At 38.1% G+C, this 15,780-nt stretch overlaps 1 protein-coding gene across 1 annotated transcript in view; it reads right to left on the minus strand.

Annotated features, from left to right (window-relative positions):
* The window catches only part of SLC24A4 (solute carrier family 24 member 4), a gene marked incomplete at its 5' end in the record, with an annotated part of 81,924 nt that overhangs the window by 20,182 nt on the left and 45,962 nt on the right, over window positions 1-15,780 (minus strand). The window contains 8 exons of the mRNA XM_083863130.1: window positions 3,317-3,459; window positions 4,508-4,561; window positions 5,255-5,280; window positions 6,284-6,358; window positions 7,151-7,254; window positions 8,291-8,375; window positions 10,274-10,348; window positions 11,538-11,614. Of these exons, the coding sequence (XP_083719256.1) occupies window positions 3,317-3,459; window positions 4,508-4,561; window positions 5,255-5,280; window positions 6,284-6,358; window positions 7,151-7,254; window positions 8,291-8,375; window positions 10,274-10,348; window positions 11,538-11,614 (639 nt within the window). The remainder of the gene's footprint in view (window positions 1-3,316; window positions 3,460-4,507; window positions 4,562-5,254; window positions 5,281-6,283; window positions 6,359-7,150; window positions 7,255-8,290; window positions 8,376-10,273; window positions 10,349-11,537; window positions 11,615-15,780) is intronic.

Here is a 15,780-nt window from a genome sequence, read left to right on the forward strand (position 1 = left end):
TAAAATGGGTTCAGTGAGTACACTGGGGTCACCTGAAGTGCCATAAATAAAGATCTCTGGCTTCACAAAGAAATGTGCCCTACTCAAAGAATCCACTCTGCAGTCTTGCTTCCAGCTTAACATCTCTTATACAGAATAGAACTAGTCGTAACTGTACATTTTCCAAATGTAAAGGAGCAATTCTCCTCCTCCAGCCCAACACCTAAACCAAATTAACCTCACTGAATACTGTGGCTGATGACACAAATAAGGTGCTCATCCACTCCAGTGACTCTCAGTGTGTAGCTGCTTTCCTGTGAAGGAATATACAGCCACAAAGGTTTCCTATGAATGAGTCCTCACAGAATAGGACTCAACTACATAAACTTAACATTTGCTTTAGTTAAAGAAAAAGAAATGTTTGACAGCAAAGCTAGTAAGGCAAAAAGGCCAGATATTAACAGTCTCATCAGATTAATTGCTCCCAAGTTAGTTCCTCCAGAGAATTAACCAAAATGCTTCATCTTACAGGGACATGAAAAACATGGAAGCACTGAAGTTACTCTGAAACTGTTTCTTAGAGCCCTGTGTAGATAGTGAGCGAACACTCAGCTTTGAAAAAAGTACCATAATTAAAAACTCAGCACTGATGTAGAATATCTCATGCTAAATATATACATAAGTAATAGCTATTCTAACTTACTGTGACACATTGCTCTTATTTTCATTATTTTCAGTTTGACTCCCTATGCCTGTTAAAATACATACCTTAGCCTCATCTAGTATGGACTCCACATAAAAGTTGTTTTAAGAAATGCTGAAAGGAGAAAAGCCTTTTGCAGTTCTTAAAAAAAAAAAAAAATCTACTGAGAATAGCTTTTCTTTCCAACAAACTCACTGCTCACCACCAAAGATTCATCACCAACAACCCTGCCAAAAACAATAAAAAGTTTCTTGATGACTTTAGCTCTGAAACTCTGTCCCACAGAAACCCACTTTTGTCCACATTTCTGGTTTCAGGCAGGGGTCAAATCATGCCACCTGGTGGAAATTTGCATCAACATAATAAAAGTCAAGAGTAATACACATTTGTTCTTTGAAAATCTGAGCAGTATTCACAAAGTACATCTAATTTGCCTTTACCTGTGTGTGTAGAACTCACCCTTGAAATGAAATTTTTCTTAATGTGAAAATCTCTCCTTTTTCTTTCTGAAACTTGAGAGATGAAAGGTTTTATATGGTACCCCAGGAAGCTCTTGAAAGTAATGAAACTTACAAGCATAAAAGAGCTTTACAGTGTTACACTTTTTATCTGCACCCTGAGCAACAGACTATCCTTGGTAGAAACAAAGTTCCTCACTCAAAGCAACTGTTCCTCAATGCGGAGTAATCAGACTTTCCTCCTGTGGAAAATCAGTTTAAGGTCAAACCTACACCTTGGTGAAGCCAAGGGAGGTTTTTTTGGTGGATCCTAAAAGCTGCTAACCAGTGGTTGAAAGCAAGGCAGAGCCCAGCCCCAGTTCTGTCCTTGCTATTAGCAGTGTTCCTTTCTAAAAACTGCTGCTGGGGAAAATGCAGCTCAGTTTGTGAAGCCAGCATGTGCCAGCTAAGAGGGAGTCACTGATGGGTCATGGCATATTTTAAGAGAACAGGAGGGAAGAAGCTAGAGGCAGCCATGTGACAGTTTTCTAGGACAGCATCTTAACACATAAAGCAGGTAGACTAACACTGCCATCCTCCCCTCCCACTGCTCACTCCAAATCCTTATTCTCTTCTTTCTGTACTTTCTCATCCCAGGCATGTTTGCCTGTGACAGTACACTCTCACTCTTTGGACAATTGTCCCTCCAACACAGCATGTACTTGCGTAATGGTGCTGGAGAAAACAAAAGGAATCTGACTGAAACTGCAGTATGAGTGCATCTTTGAGGGAAAATCAGAAAAGAAATCTGATGTGAACAGTTGCTAGTGGAGCTTTCTTGCTTCTTTTCTGCATGTTCTTCACAAGCATTCAATAATCTACACATTTCCTTGAAAAGGCAATAGGTGGACAGGCAAGCACTCTGTGCTATTGTCTCTTAACCACAAGGGCTAGAGAGGAGAGCCTGCTGGGAGATTACATCCAAACCCACCAAATTCCTCCAAAGTAAAACCAGTAATATCCGTGGTGTTTAACTGGATTACCCTTTTTCCATGTCTCAACTTGAATACAGGAGGCAACTATGGAAGCTTGCATGGACACAAATCCACATCCAAGTGACAAACCTCACTATATCAGAGCCAATGCTACCAGAAGTTCATTATAAAATGAGATGAAAGTATTTCAAAGCCATCACCATTCAATGATTCTACAATGTCCTATGAGAAAAAAATTTAAATTAGTATTGTCTAAACACCTTACCTAGGACCAGAGCAGCAGTGTGCTGTCACTGAATAAACCTGCAGCTACCTATATCTGCCTTAAAGAAATCCCAGCCTAAACACTAAAAGCAGAAAAGAGTGGAATTCTCTGAGCCTGCTCTAAATTTTTGTTTGGCTTTATTTGTTATTACATGAGGATCTTTCAAATGCTACTGTCATTGCTGATGAGCTCAGCCTTCAAGAATGAGAGATGTTTCCCAACAACAAAGTGAGGAGACTTCACTTGTTAAGAGCAGCCCAAGTGCTCACTAAATTACATGGTTTGTGGTTTGAAAATGGAATGATTTTGCTCTACAGAGAAAAGAGGAAATGGAAGAGAAGAGGGATAAGACAAAGTTAAAAACAGGATTAGAAAACAAGTAAAAAATACCCAGGCATTTTTGCATACTTTGAGTACAAGAAGCTGGATAGCATCATCTTTCCTTTATGACTGACACAAATAGCAAAGAACCTGCATTTTTCAATTTTACACATGTGTCTGGTCATGTATACAGACTATTTAGGCATATGAAAACCAGTCCTCTGAGGATTTGAACTCAACATGTAACCCCTCTTGCCCATTAATCTGTCCATGTCCTTTCCTTCAATATCCACATCTCTGCTTCTCATTCCAAACTAATTATTAAAGTGAAAATTGCCTTCTTCCTGGTAAAAAAAAAAATGTATTTCTTTCATGATGATATAGCTCATCACTGAACAGGAGATAAAAAGGGAGCAAAATTGCCAATGTGCAAAGCAGCTTGTTTTCAGAATATATTTTAAAAACCCAACACTTTTTTTAAAATGTGGCAATCTGACTGCTGAATTATCAAGTTAACTCTGCTTACAATTGAATAGAGACACTGTTTTGATCCGCATTAAAGAAATAAAAAGGATATCCTGTGAACTTTTTCGAAGTCCTGTCTGCTCAGCCTTACCTTTCCATAGTAATGGAATGGATGGGTCATCACAACTAGAGGCATAACATTTATTACCATCTTCCAGCTCATTGTTGACTGTGTCACCATTTCCAACATTCTTGCTTTTAAGGGTGAAGAAATTTTGCATCTTCACATTGTACCTGAAAGTGCAAAGGAAAGGTCTAAAAAGGCTGGATTTTTGCATTTTCTTGGCTAACTTTTAAGTCATCTGAGAACTACTTATGCAGGCAAGCAGTAAAGCCTAGATGCATGTTCTCTGACAACTAACAGGCCATGAACAGAAAGGACTGTCCAACTCAATGGCAAGCTGATAGGAAAGCAAGGACTGCACCTATCTCTCATGACATACAGCAAACTGCAAAAAGGTACTAGAGCAGATTTAGTGAAGGCAAAATGCTGGAGCTGTGGTTTTTGGAGCCAGGACATTCACTATACAGCAGCTTCTTTCCTCCTGCATCAGCTCCCAATTCACCTCACTTTTTTTTTCAGAACTGTGTTCCCTGTGGGAGGGTTTTTGAGCATTTCTGGGACTGCTGACCATACCCTTCTAAAGACAGCATATATGTATTTTAGCACTAGGGTGGGATCTAAGAGGGCTGTCAATGAACTCTGCTAAGACTTGATGTAGGAGAAAAGGGAGTTCCAACAGGGTGATTTGTGAGGGGAAGGCACCAAGGGATGTAAGTCTAAGCAACTTGCAATAGAAGGGTAGACTCACAGACACTTGCAGTAACAGTCAGACCTCTGACTCTCCTGTCAGAGGCAGTGACACAACAGAAGATGTCAGTAAACAGCCTGGTATGAGATGGTCTGAAGATAAATACATGCTTAGTACTCTGTCTAATGTTCCTTGACCTTGTTCTCCAGGGAGTACAAAATATGTGTAATAGCTGACATGATGTGTGTTTACAATCCAGAGTACTTTGCAAACTCTTCATATACCTTTGTATAAATTACTTTTCTCAACTTTTTCTGAAAGCTACTTTACCTCTGTACAGTGTGAAAAGGATGTATGAAAGTATTTGCTGCTGACTGAGCACAAACCTTAAATTGGTTAAGCATAAAACCCAACAGGTCTTACACAGAAACATGACTGGCTGTATTGCCCTCAGGCAAGAAGGCTAAGGACAAAACAAGACCAAAAGAATGATGGTCAGTTAAGATCTAAACATAAGGAAAAGTACTTACTTCATGATAAGTATGTAGAATGAATACATAATGATGAGTACGAGGCTCTCCCACCTCAAAAAGACAGAAAGAAGTGTTAGAAGGCTGTTCAAAAAGCTGTATGCTTCACAAGTTTTATGTAAGAGTATGCCTTAAACATCTGGTACAAGTCACATTTGTGCACACAGGACAACATCATTAAGATTAGATGGTGTCTCAGCAGAATGAGAAGGGAAGCCAACTCTCAAGTTTCACTAAACATGCAAATAAAATGCAATGCATGTATTTCAGAAATGTGCTATGCAGACTGAAACCACAGGTACCCTCTGAAGACCATAATATCAAGGCTTTTTGTCATTTCAGTGCTGAAGCACAGGCCAGGCACTCTGATAGCACTGTTAGAAGGTTCTTATGATTTTCCACTAGGATTCACACTGGAGTGTTCTCTGGAACACCTGGCATCCCCATAACTGTTAACAGCCAGAATCAGAGCAGAAGAGTTTTGATTACTCTCTCTGCACATGGGAATCTTTAGGCATTACACAGAGCCTATGTACTTCCTTAATGTTTCCTGGTTTTTACATTTTCTTTTAGTTTTCTGTGACCAACATAAAAACTAAGTCCAAACAAAATACATAGGATTTCCTAAGTGTTCAATCCAGCTCATACTCCCAGTGTGTAGAATGAAAGCAAATTATACTACAACTCTATTTACTGGTGAGCCTCATGGCAAATACAGGACTGCATAGAATAATTTACACAACTTACCATTCTATTTTCTCATCATATATGAACTAGAAGAAGGAAAAAAAGGAAACACATAAATTGACCATTTCTCTGATTTATCTCAAAAAAGGGTCAATTTTTTTCAGCAGGTATCAGCCATTTCTAGACAGAACTACTCAAGTCTTGACCTTTTCTAACCAGAACTTCCAGTGTATGGATTGTGCCACTTACAAAACACAAACTTGGTGAACAAGGCCTGGATCCCTGTCAGTGGCTGTTTTAAAAGCTACTAAGTGAAACGTGCAAGCATGCAAAAGACAGACAGATACACATTCATGTACCCACATGCTATGCTGTGCAAATGACAGCAGCAAAATCACTTATTCAAAAAAAAACTTGATTCTTGAGTCCTTCTAACAGCTAGACTAGTTTTAGCAGAATAGGCTAAATTTTACTTCTCCACTTGGGTGAAGTAGTTATACACATTTTACTCCACCCTGTGTAACTGCTGTTACTGAATACAGAGCTGCTGATTCACTTGTATTACAAAATACAGACTAAGTGGATTCTTCCCTGCCTTGGCACCAGACACATTAAATGTGTACATTCAGGAATTACACCATTCTAGATGAACAAAGTGGTATCTCACCTGTGCTCTACATGGAAAAACTTTCCCAGAATCTGAAAAAAAATTACTGTGTAGAAGCAAGAAACAGCCACCTTCTCTATTTAAAATAGACGTGTAGCTCAAAATTTTTCACCTCCACAAAAAGCAGTCTCCTGGGTCTCAGTAGAGTGCTACCTGCACTGCATAACAGTATCCTACTAGCCTGCAGAACTTTACAAACCCTAGGTACAAAATGAATGGACACTGATGGACATGGTGGGAACAAATGGGGCTGTATGAAATTTTCATATTTATACAATATTATGGAGCTCAGCCCTCATTTCCAGATGCCACTAGAACCAGCTAGGAAAATAATTATTTGCCAGTGTGTATCAATAGTTAGCAGGCTGGTCCTCTAAACATTCAAGCAATGAAACACAGCAACTGATAAGAGAACTACTTACAACAATAAGAACGATCACAGATATTGTGTAGTATACAGAATCCCGGAACACAGCCCACTGGGTGAGACAAACCACCTGAAAAATACCACACCTTCAGCCAACAAAAATATGGGATTTCAAAAACAAACAAACAAAAAGGCCCCTATCTTAAAATAACTTCGGTGTGTGAGCAGAATAATTATTATTATTATTACTAGCAACAGTTCTGAAACCAAATGCAGTTTTTATGCTACCATGAAGAAGTATCAGCCTGTTAGACAATGGATCTATAATAAGCATCAATAATAAAAGTCATGTAGAAACTTCCATTACTGAAATGCATTTCTTACTACTGATACTTGATTTGGTCATAATTTCAATTGTAAAGTACAATTCGTTGTACTGCAGCAAATCAATTGTTCCTTGTTCCTTTTATTTGTGGATATATTTGACTTACTACCTGACAAAATATGATAAACAGTTTAATCATCTGTTGATTAAATGGAGAAAATCTCATGCTTGTGTCCCAGATTCTTTGACTGTCATCAGTACCAGGAAGGATCAGCAGATGCCACTGATTAGTTGACTGTAAACACAGTATTGTATGAAGAGGAACCAGTTTCCTCTGTATGTTCAGAGTGCTGACATTACAGCTGAACTTTTTGGAAACATTTGCTATTTGTAAATTCTTCCCAAGCTCTGAGGTTTTTCACAAGGCCATTTTTGTCTATTTTTTTTTGTTTGTTTGTTTGGGTTGGGTTTTTTTGTTTGTTTGGGGTTTTTTTTGTTTGTTGTGGGGTTTTTTTGTTTGTTTTTTTTTTTTTTTTTTAATAAATGCTCATGGAATTGTAAGCAATTGAACTATGTAAAGATAAGTATCTTACTAACCTGTCCTGCAAACAGTCCACAGACACCAACAATGCAGAGGATGTTGAAAACTGCTGAACCAACAATGGTCCCAACTCCTACATCTCCATGAGTGATAAATACACCTGTAGAGGGAACAAAGCATACATAACTACCTGTCATTTAATTTTACGTTACTCAGAATATGTACTACTTGTAAAGTAGAGACTGTTTCAAAGCTTAACCAAAATATGATTCATAATTAAGGCTTGCTTCTCTGTGTAGTAATTTGTGCTTTTAGTCTAGCTAGTAGCTCCCCAGGGAGCTGAGGACAGTGGTGGGGATGGCTGCCTATGAGAAAAGGCTGAGGGAGTCATGCTTGTTCATCCCGGAGAGGAGAAGGCTCTGAGGAGACATTGTTACAGCCTTTCAACACTTAAAGGGATCTTACAGTAAAGAGGAGGACAAACTTTTTAGGACCCCTAAGACAAGGAGTAAATAATGGTTTTAATCTAAATGAGGGTAGATTCAGACTATATAAAAGGAATAAATCTTTTAAAATGAGAGTGGTGAGATGCTGGCACAGATGGCCCCACCACTGGCAACATACAGGGTTTGTTGGATGGAGCTCTGAGCAACCTGATCTAGTTGGAAATGTTGCTGCTCACTGCAGGGCAGCTGAACTAGATGTCCTTCAAAGGTCACTTCCTCTAGCTGAGGTCTCATGAGAGAGGAGTAGAGGGACAGAATCACTTCCCTCAACCTGCTGCCCACATTGCTTTTGGAGCAGTTCAGGATACAGTTGGTTTTCTGGGCTGCAAGTGCACACTGGCTGCACAGTGACAGATCATGATGAGCTTCTCATCATCCAACACCCCCAAGTCTTTCTCCTCAGGGCTGCTCTTAATCTATTTCCAAATATATCAAATTACTTCTCAAGGGACTTCAATAAATCTCTTCTTTTGCACCCTGTGTTCAGAATCAGACATTCCCCTCCGTGTTTTGAGAGAAGACTCACAGTTTCATGAGATATTTTGAGTAGTTAATTATACCATGAACCACAGACTAGCTGACAGCTGCAAGTGCGGATTATAAATTGTCAGAAGAATGGGTACCTGTGCTTGATCAGCTGCTGATTTTTTAACAGCAGATCTCAAAAAAGCTTGTGTGTGGGCTCCCTACCTATAACAGATGCAAACAGTTCTGGAGTGGAGCTCCCTGCTGCCATGAATGTGGCTCCAGCAACATCTTCACTCAAATGTAGTTTCTAGAAAGAAAACAATTGGTAATTTCAGCTACTGTATTTACATTGTGAAGTTCTACAGTTATATATGTAAATGAATAGTCAATTGTGGCTTACATGGAGCTGATCAAAGAAAAGTATCTCTTCAGATTTAAAAGGATTGTAAACATCTCAAATTGTTTTCATTAATTTACTTTTATAACTCTAAACACAGTCATTAAATTCTCCAACTCCTGGGGCTTCTAAAATTTAAAACTGAATATCAGCATCAGAAAAATATAACTTTTGTGAATAAATCCTAAAAACAGCAGGCTTGATTCTGGCTTCACTTTTCCACTGCGTTAATCAAAAGTGAGTCTGCTGACACAGATAAAATTAGTCCAGTTAGACACAGAGAGGGCTGTGTATGGCAGAGAGGTCTATTTTTATGACGAGGTCTCTTAAGCTCTAATAGGATATAGATAACTTAGAGTTCTCAGACCAGCACAAACACGTGCAGGTGCACAAGTGGGTTGCATCAATTTAGCACTCTGAAGATCTTTCCCTTGAAATATAAACACAGTTTTATGGAGGAGTTTTTTCCTTTTTTAGAGTCTCTAGGCTCATCTTTAGTACATTATTTTTCTTTCAAGAATAAAAAAGGTAAATAGTGAAAAAAGGTGAAGTAAAAAATCTTGTATTTTTCAAGCAGTTTGCCTGATAACATCTTAAGCTGATAACAACGACATCCTACACACCTTGACAAAACATAAACATAAATATGATCTATTACCAGTCACACTGCTGCAGGAGCTCAAACCTAAGTATGCTATCTGAACTCCTGGTAGCTGTTTAAATGTTCAGTAGAACACAGGATAAATGTAAAGATTTTATGAAGGATCAGTAACCAGTAATTGGTACAACCAACTGGTATAACTTAAGTATGGTGTCTAAGGTGTATGCTGAAAACAGAACATCTGGAAAGGGGAAGAAAAGAGCCCAACTGAGTATTTTACTACTACTGATCACCTCCCTTATTATTCTATTTGTTCTTCTACTGATAAGTGTAAGCTTACAACTCTGAGTAACACCAACAAGTATTTAGTACATTTAGCAACAGGAAAGCAGACCTTAAAACCAACTACAAAAAAACCCAGCAGTTTTTCAGAAAATGGTCACTCTTATTTTTGTTTAAGAGCAAAGGAGATGAGATTTTCATTTTGCCTTTAAAAAGGAGTTAAAATCTACATTTGCATTATGTATTTATTTTGTTCACCTAAATCATACTCAGTACAACATTAACATGCCATGTATAAATTCTACCCAGTCACAATCAACTCCATTACAATCCTACGCGTAACTTTGCAAAGGCTTCTCAAAAACTATGTAAAGGCATTATGTTACTTTTTTCTTTTTTTTGCATATATTTATTCTGATTCTGTATCCAAGGTACATACTTTTCTCATGCATTTTCTCTTTTTTCTACTTTATGCTAGGACCACATATACTTCCTTTCTCCTTGCTGACACGGCGGTGGATGTCCCATAAGATTTGCACAGCCACCACATTAGCTTTTCTACCTAAGAGATCTTTCCATGACTTACTTTTTAAAAAAAGGAGCACAATAATAAACTATACTCATCCATAACCCATACATCTCCTAGTTACAGGCTTCAGGTATTTAAGAATGGGTTTTGCCATCTGATATCATTAAATCTTTGATTTTTTCTGCTTGAGTGTAGCCAGAGAAACAAGTGTGCACAGACCACTTTTTTGAATCAAAAAAGTTCATTTTGTGATAGAAGCTCAAATCATTTGAAAAGGATTGAAGCCAAAAAGTTGACAGGAAAGAACTCTGAACAATGATGATACAAAATTTTTGATTCTCTAAATAATATTCTCTAAATAAATTTCTGAAAGAGTAATAAAGTTTGTTAACATACCTCACAAATTTTCTCTAAGGATGGAACAAAGAAGTCATCACATACTATGGCCAAAGCATAAAACATATAAAGAGCCTGTAAAGAAAATAAATTCAAGGACTATTTCAGATTTTTTCTGTACATGAAAAGAGGAAAAAAAGCAATGCTACCTTTATGCTACCTTTATAGAAACTAGCAGAAATATATAGCTTCAATTTTTATTCCATTCCAAATAAAACTCTCCCTGTTGATAAATTCATGATATAAAACCAGATTTTTACATGTAAGATCTCATTTAGAACAAGGATGTTTGTCATCCTAAAATATGAAAGGTACCACACTTTGACAGGACACTACAACAGATTTCATATAACGAAAAGTAACAGGTAAAGCTACAAAGTTAGATAGTCCTCCTCTATATTTTTAACTAATTAAACAGAAAGTAAAACCAGTCTGATTAACAATATTCAGGAAATAATATACACCTGGAAATAAGTGGAGCCTGGCTATGGATCACTGCACCAAAACACTTAGGAATGATCCTGGTTCCCTGCATACATGTGATTCTCCCACTGTCTAATGCAGCTTTATGTGCTGTGCCTGGAGTGGACTTTGCCACTGTCCATCAAACACAATTCCTTTACACTTGACTTTCCCTGAGCTGGGAATGAAAAACTGGAGCCTGCAGGCCTTGCTTGCTTTGTTTTTAATACAATAGGAAATAAAACTCCACATGAAATTTTCTATATTTCTTCAGGCTTGGTTTGGGTTTTTTTTAAATTATAATTGCATCTATTGAATAGAGGCACAAAAGAAAAGAAAGAAACATGAAACTTCCACATAATGCTCAACATCATCAACAAAGGAATCCCAAACTCTGTCTTTAAAACATGAAATACAAGACATGATCCATTCTGCCAGGTTTTTATCTCCAAGAGGATGAATTAATAGGTACTGGAAATTCAGACTTGCATAATTTTCTTAAATCATGGAGTCATAGAATCATTTACGTTGGAAAAGACCCTTAAAATCATCAAGTTCAACTGTTAATCCAACAATACCAAGTCCACCACTACACCACGTTCCCAAGGTGTTACCTTTTAAGAAATTGTACTCATATAGATGTATTAGAAATACTCAAATCAAAGTATTAAAAACTTGTTCATATATACACAACTCTACTTAGTAAGGTCACTGTCATGATTAATATCTTATTTAAAAAATAAAAATAGAATAAGAAACATAAAAGGAAAACAAAAATGAAGCACAGTAGAGAAAAACTTACAGCAATGATATGAAGCAGAATTCCTCCTTGCTGGCGTTCTTTATTTGTAAATATATCTTCAGGAAACTCATTAATGGCTGAAAGAAAAACATACTTTTAAAAAAACAAATGTACAGCGTGTATAAATGGAAGAATGAAAAATAAGGAAGCATCTGTAGAAACATATGACCAAACATAAGTGCCTCTTCTGATGTATTACATTACAGCTTGCCACTTCAGAATTTCTTTAGTGCTCTGTAGTTTCGAGACACTGTAGTCACATTTGACACTCTTACAGGAACACAGTACAGAATAATTCACAAACTACTGGTCAAGATGCAGCAATCTGCAATGCTTTAATCTATTCTATATGCTTTGTAAATATTTTAAGATGCCAACAGAAGCATACATGCATGTAACAGCCAAGTAGGTTCCTTGTAGTAATACACTGCTATATATAATAATATAGTAATATCTAGTATAATAGAATACCATTCCCTCCATGTAATATCATTCCCTTCATGGGAGTGGAATAGTCTTCTGGAATAATACTGAAATACCATCAACTTTAAGAACTTCTTGTCAGTTACATTAGCTGATGAAAACAAAATTTTTCAGAGAAATTATTCCCTACCAAATGAAATAATGTATGGTAAAAAATTAGCAAGCACACAGGGCATGTGTTTTATAATGAATTCTGCCTATTAAAAACTAGTATTATCTGAAGTGATTAGTAACTAAAAAAGCATTCAGGAAACTTCTCCTGTGGGAGAAAAGACCCACATCTGCAGCTGCTGGCATCTTACACAGGATGGTTGTTCTTACATCGTTGGTCAAAATACCATGCCCACATGGATGTATTCAGGACACACATACTACTTTCCTCATTGCATCCCCCATTTTGTCCTCTGTCTCTTTAATTCAAGCTGTGGCTGTGACAATACACATTGGCTAGCAAAGAACAAAGCCTTGGCCTGAGTCTCTAGCAATGATAACAGGACCCTGCACACAGGGCAGATCTTTTCACATAATTGGATGCAAAGGTGTGCAGCTCCCATCACAGGTGTTTGTACCAGAAGTGCCATCCCCTTACTGCCACCACATGGCAGAAAGAATATATCCCTGCCCCCTAACTTGGCAAACTGGATGTGTCATCTAGACAATTATTATCTACCTGGTAATCTCATTCAGATAACTGTATAATATTCACAGTACAATGTTAAAAATGGCTAAGTTAGTATAAAGCGAAGTTTTAAGAAGCATTAATAAAACCCACCATTTTTCTAATCTTCCTAAGGTGACTTTACTTATCTCAAGTTAATACCAAATAGGAAATCAGAAGTCCCGAGGACATCAAAGGTAAGAGCCAGAAAAATAAAACTGAGTATAGGCATCTAGTCATAAAACAAAAGCAAAGCAGCTTCACTGGAAACTGCCTTGATCCATAGACAGTGATAACAATATATTCTGGTGATAACAGCATTAGTAATAAATAACTACTTGTAATAAATACCTGCTTGTCTCACAGAGGTAATACTACATGAATTAACATGAAGACAGCTTTTCTCAAAGATAATGCTCCTCTCTACAAAGAACTCATGGTGTGCAGTTTTTCTCACAATGAGACAATTCAAAATATTTTTTAAAAGTCAGGGAAATTAAACAAAGCTCTGGAGCTTAGTAGGCAAGATATCTTCCTTAATGAAATGGCCACCTACCAGTGAGTTCCAAGGTACAGTATGGAGTTCTACTGTATAAACATTTACTGTCTTTATGGCTTTATTATCCAAATAATCATAGGCTAGGTCTATAAATCTATAAATTCTGTATACCTTATCTACATGCACCGTTTTTATTTACTAGCTGTATCATGGCTTTCGTATTTTAAACTATTTGTTTTTCTTACCTACTGCTGTGATAACCTGGTTTCTCAGGAAAAAGCTGTTTGGATTCCCTTGGGTCCTATTTTAGGCCTGGGAATTCAACACTTAACTGAAGGGGGCAGCGGTATTCCCTCATCTGTATAAGCTGACAGAGGGAATACAACATTATCAGAGTTTGAGAGAGCAGTCTGCCCTCGTGGTACAAGCTGATACGTGTGCACAGCAAGGCACTGCTCTGCTTCACACAGAGATATTTTCTCATGTATGGGAGATGGAGTTATCTGGCTGTCTGAGTGGGAGATAAATCTCCTTGGTTTCTACTGAAAAGAGACAGAACAGATGGGAGAAGGAGATGAGATGAAGAGCAGTACATCTAATGGGGCTAACCTTTGCCAAAAAAAGGAGGGGAACATACACCCATCATCTTAAAACCAGATAGAAATATAGAAATATTTATTCTGCTGGTACTGTTACAAACTCATGGGTCCTGCCGTTCATCTTTTCCAGCACAGATCTCAGGAGGAAGGGAGGGCACCAAGAAAGCCAAGTCGATATTGAAATTGCCATCATTTGGTAGCTTGTTCCCTCTCTCCAATCATTAAATGAGTTAAACAAAAAATTAAATGAGTTAAACAAATCATTAAACAAAAGCACCGTATCTAGTTACAACTTGAAGGGGACGCCACCACCTTTTTCTCTGAGTCATGGAGATAAAAAAATCCTTGATTATGGCATGACAGAAAGGATGATTCACCTTTGATAAAAAGCTCTGGCTGAGCCGTCTGTGTCTAAAGAGCTATACAAGGCATGCAAATAGCATGCCTGAGAACAGAATACAAGAGCAGCTGCACAGCATAAGCTGCCTGCATGGCTCTGGAGCACAGAGTTGGCACGAAGCAGCTGGGGCAACCCCGGCAAGCTGGTGACACCTGCCCTGACGTAGGCTGGTAGCGGATTAATTCTGGTACCGTGAGAGCATTGTTCCCACATGCCCTGCCCATACTCTGGCAGGCAGGCTGCCAACGAAGTTAAGTTTCAGAATCCCCTAAGCCTGACAAGCATCTCAACGACCACGTGGATATCTGGTTTTATAACCTGCCTTGACATGTGATTTCTTCACCTTATTAGCAGTTGATTTACTCACAACAAACATGCCAAGTCTTAACACCTGCTAAGCGTTGGAACCTGCTACAACTCTTAACATTTTTCCTCACAGGGAAAATGGATCTGTAGATTTTTGAAGGCTATGTGCAATTAGCTCAGCCTTTGCAGGAAGGGGGTTAGGCACATGATGTACACAAAAGCTCACTGCCCCTTTTAATGCCTACACCTTGCTCCTCCGTCCCTTCAGGACTCATCACAGCTACAGACTGCAACATCTACCCCTTCACCCTGGCACTCAGGGCCTGCTGATCAGGCTCACCCAAAATGGATGTGTAAGGGGATGAAGGATAGACACAAGACAGAATTACATACTTCCACTTTTACCCCTTCAATAATCAATTTCACAAGCCAGCTTGAATATTCAAAGTTTGTGACATTTGTTTAAGCACTGCAAACAGCTTTAGGCACCTCTGCACTTAAGTGTATTTCTGCTTGTGTGCAATTCCCTTCTGACATTCCAGATCCTCATCATCCCCAGGCTTGGTGTCGTGTTCATACACATGTAGTTGTGCCTTAGTGACAGTGAACAAACTCATCACTGTGTGCAGAAGTGAGCTTCTTTGTACCTGTCAAGTGAATGCATGCATCATTACCTGGTGTCAGCAGCAAAATGTCAACAGTTTGTGTGACAGGAATTGAACTTGCAACAGACTTCATGGTACTGCAAATTTTACTGATTTATAATTCTGTACTAATCTGCTGCAAGATTTGATTGAAAACCAGAAAATCATCACTCCTTCCAACATCTCCCTGAATGTAAGGGTCCTGTATCAGCTGAGTTGCAATGAATAGGATAACTATGTCTTAGAACTACTCTTGCTTTTAAAACATATGTGAGTTTAGCCCACACTGTTCTTCAAAATCAGTGAACTGGGAAGAAAGATGGTTAGCAACTTTGAAAGGATCCTCCAGTATTCTCTTTACCATGAATGTCAAAAGGCTCAGTCCCCTGTCATGTTTCATGTATTACTTCAGATACTGAAATGGTGCAGTCTCAGGACAGGGGTGGCCTCAGTACATGTAGGTAGTCTCAGGGAATGACCTAACACACACAGCTGATCCTCTTGCACAACCTGTGCACTGTAAATATTGTGATGGTAATTGTGTACTTCAGAAAAGAATAGCAGGTAGCTTTTGCTCATAGAAAAATATTGCCTTTAGTTATGTAATATAATATTAATACTGAAACAAAGTCAAACCCAAAGATTATGCCATCA

The sequence above is a fragment of the Zosterops lateralis genome (assembly GCF_965231275.1).
Source record: "Zosterops lateralis genome assembly, chromosome: 6".
Classification (NCBI taxonomy): Eukaryota; Metazoa; Chordata; class Aves; order Passeriformes; family Zosteropidae; genus Zosterops; species Zosterops lateralis.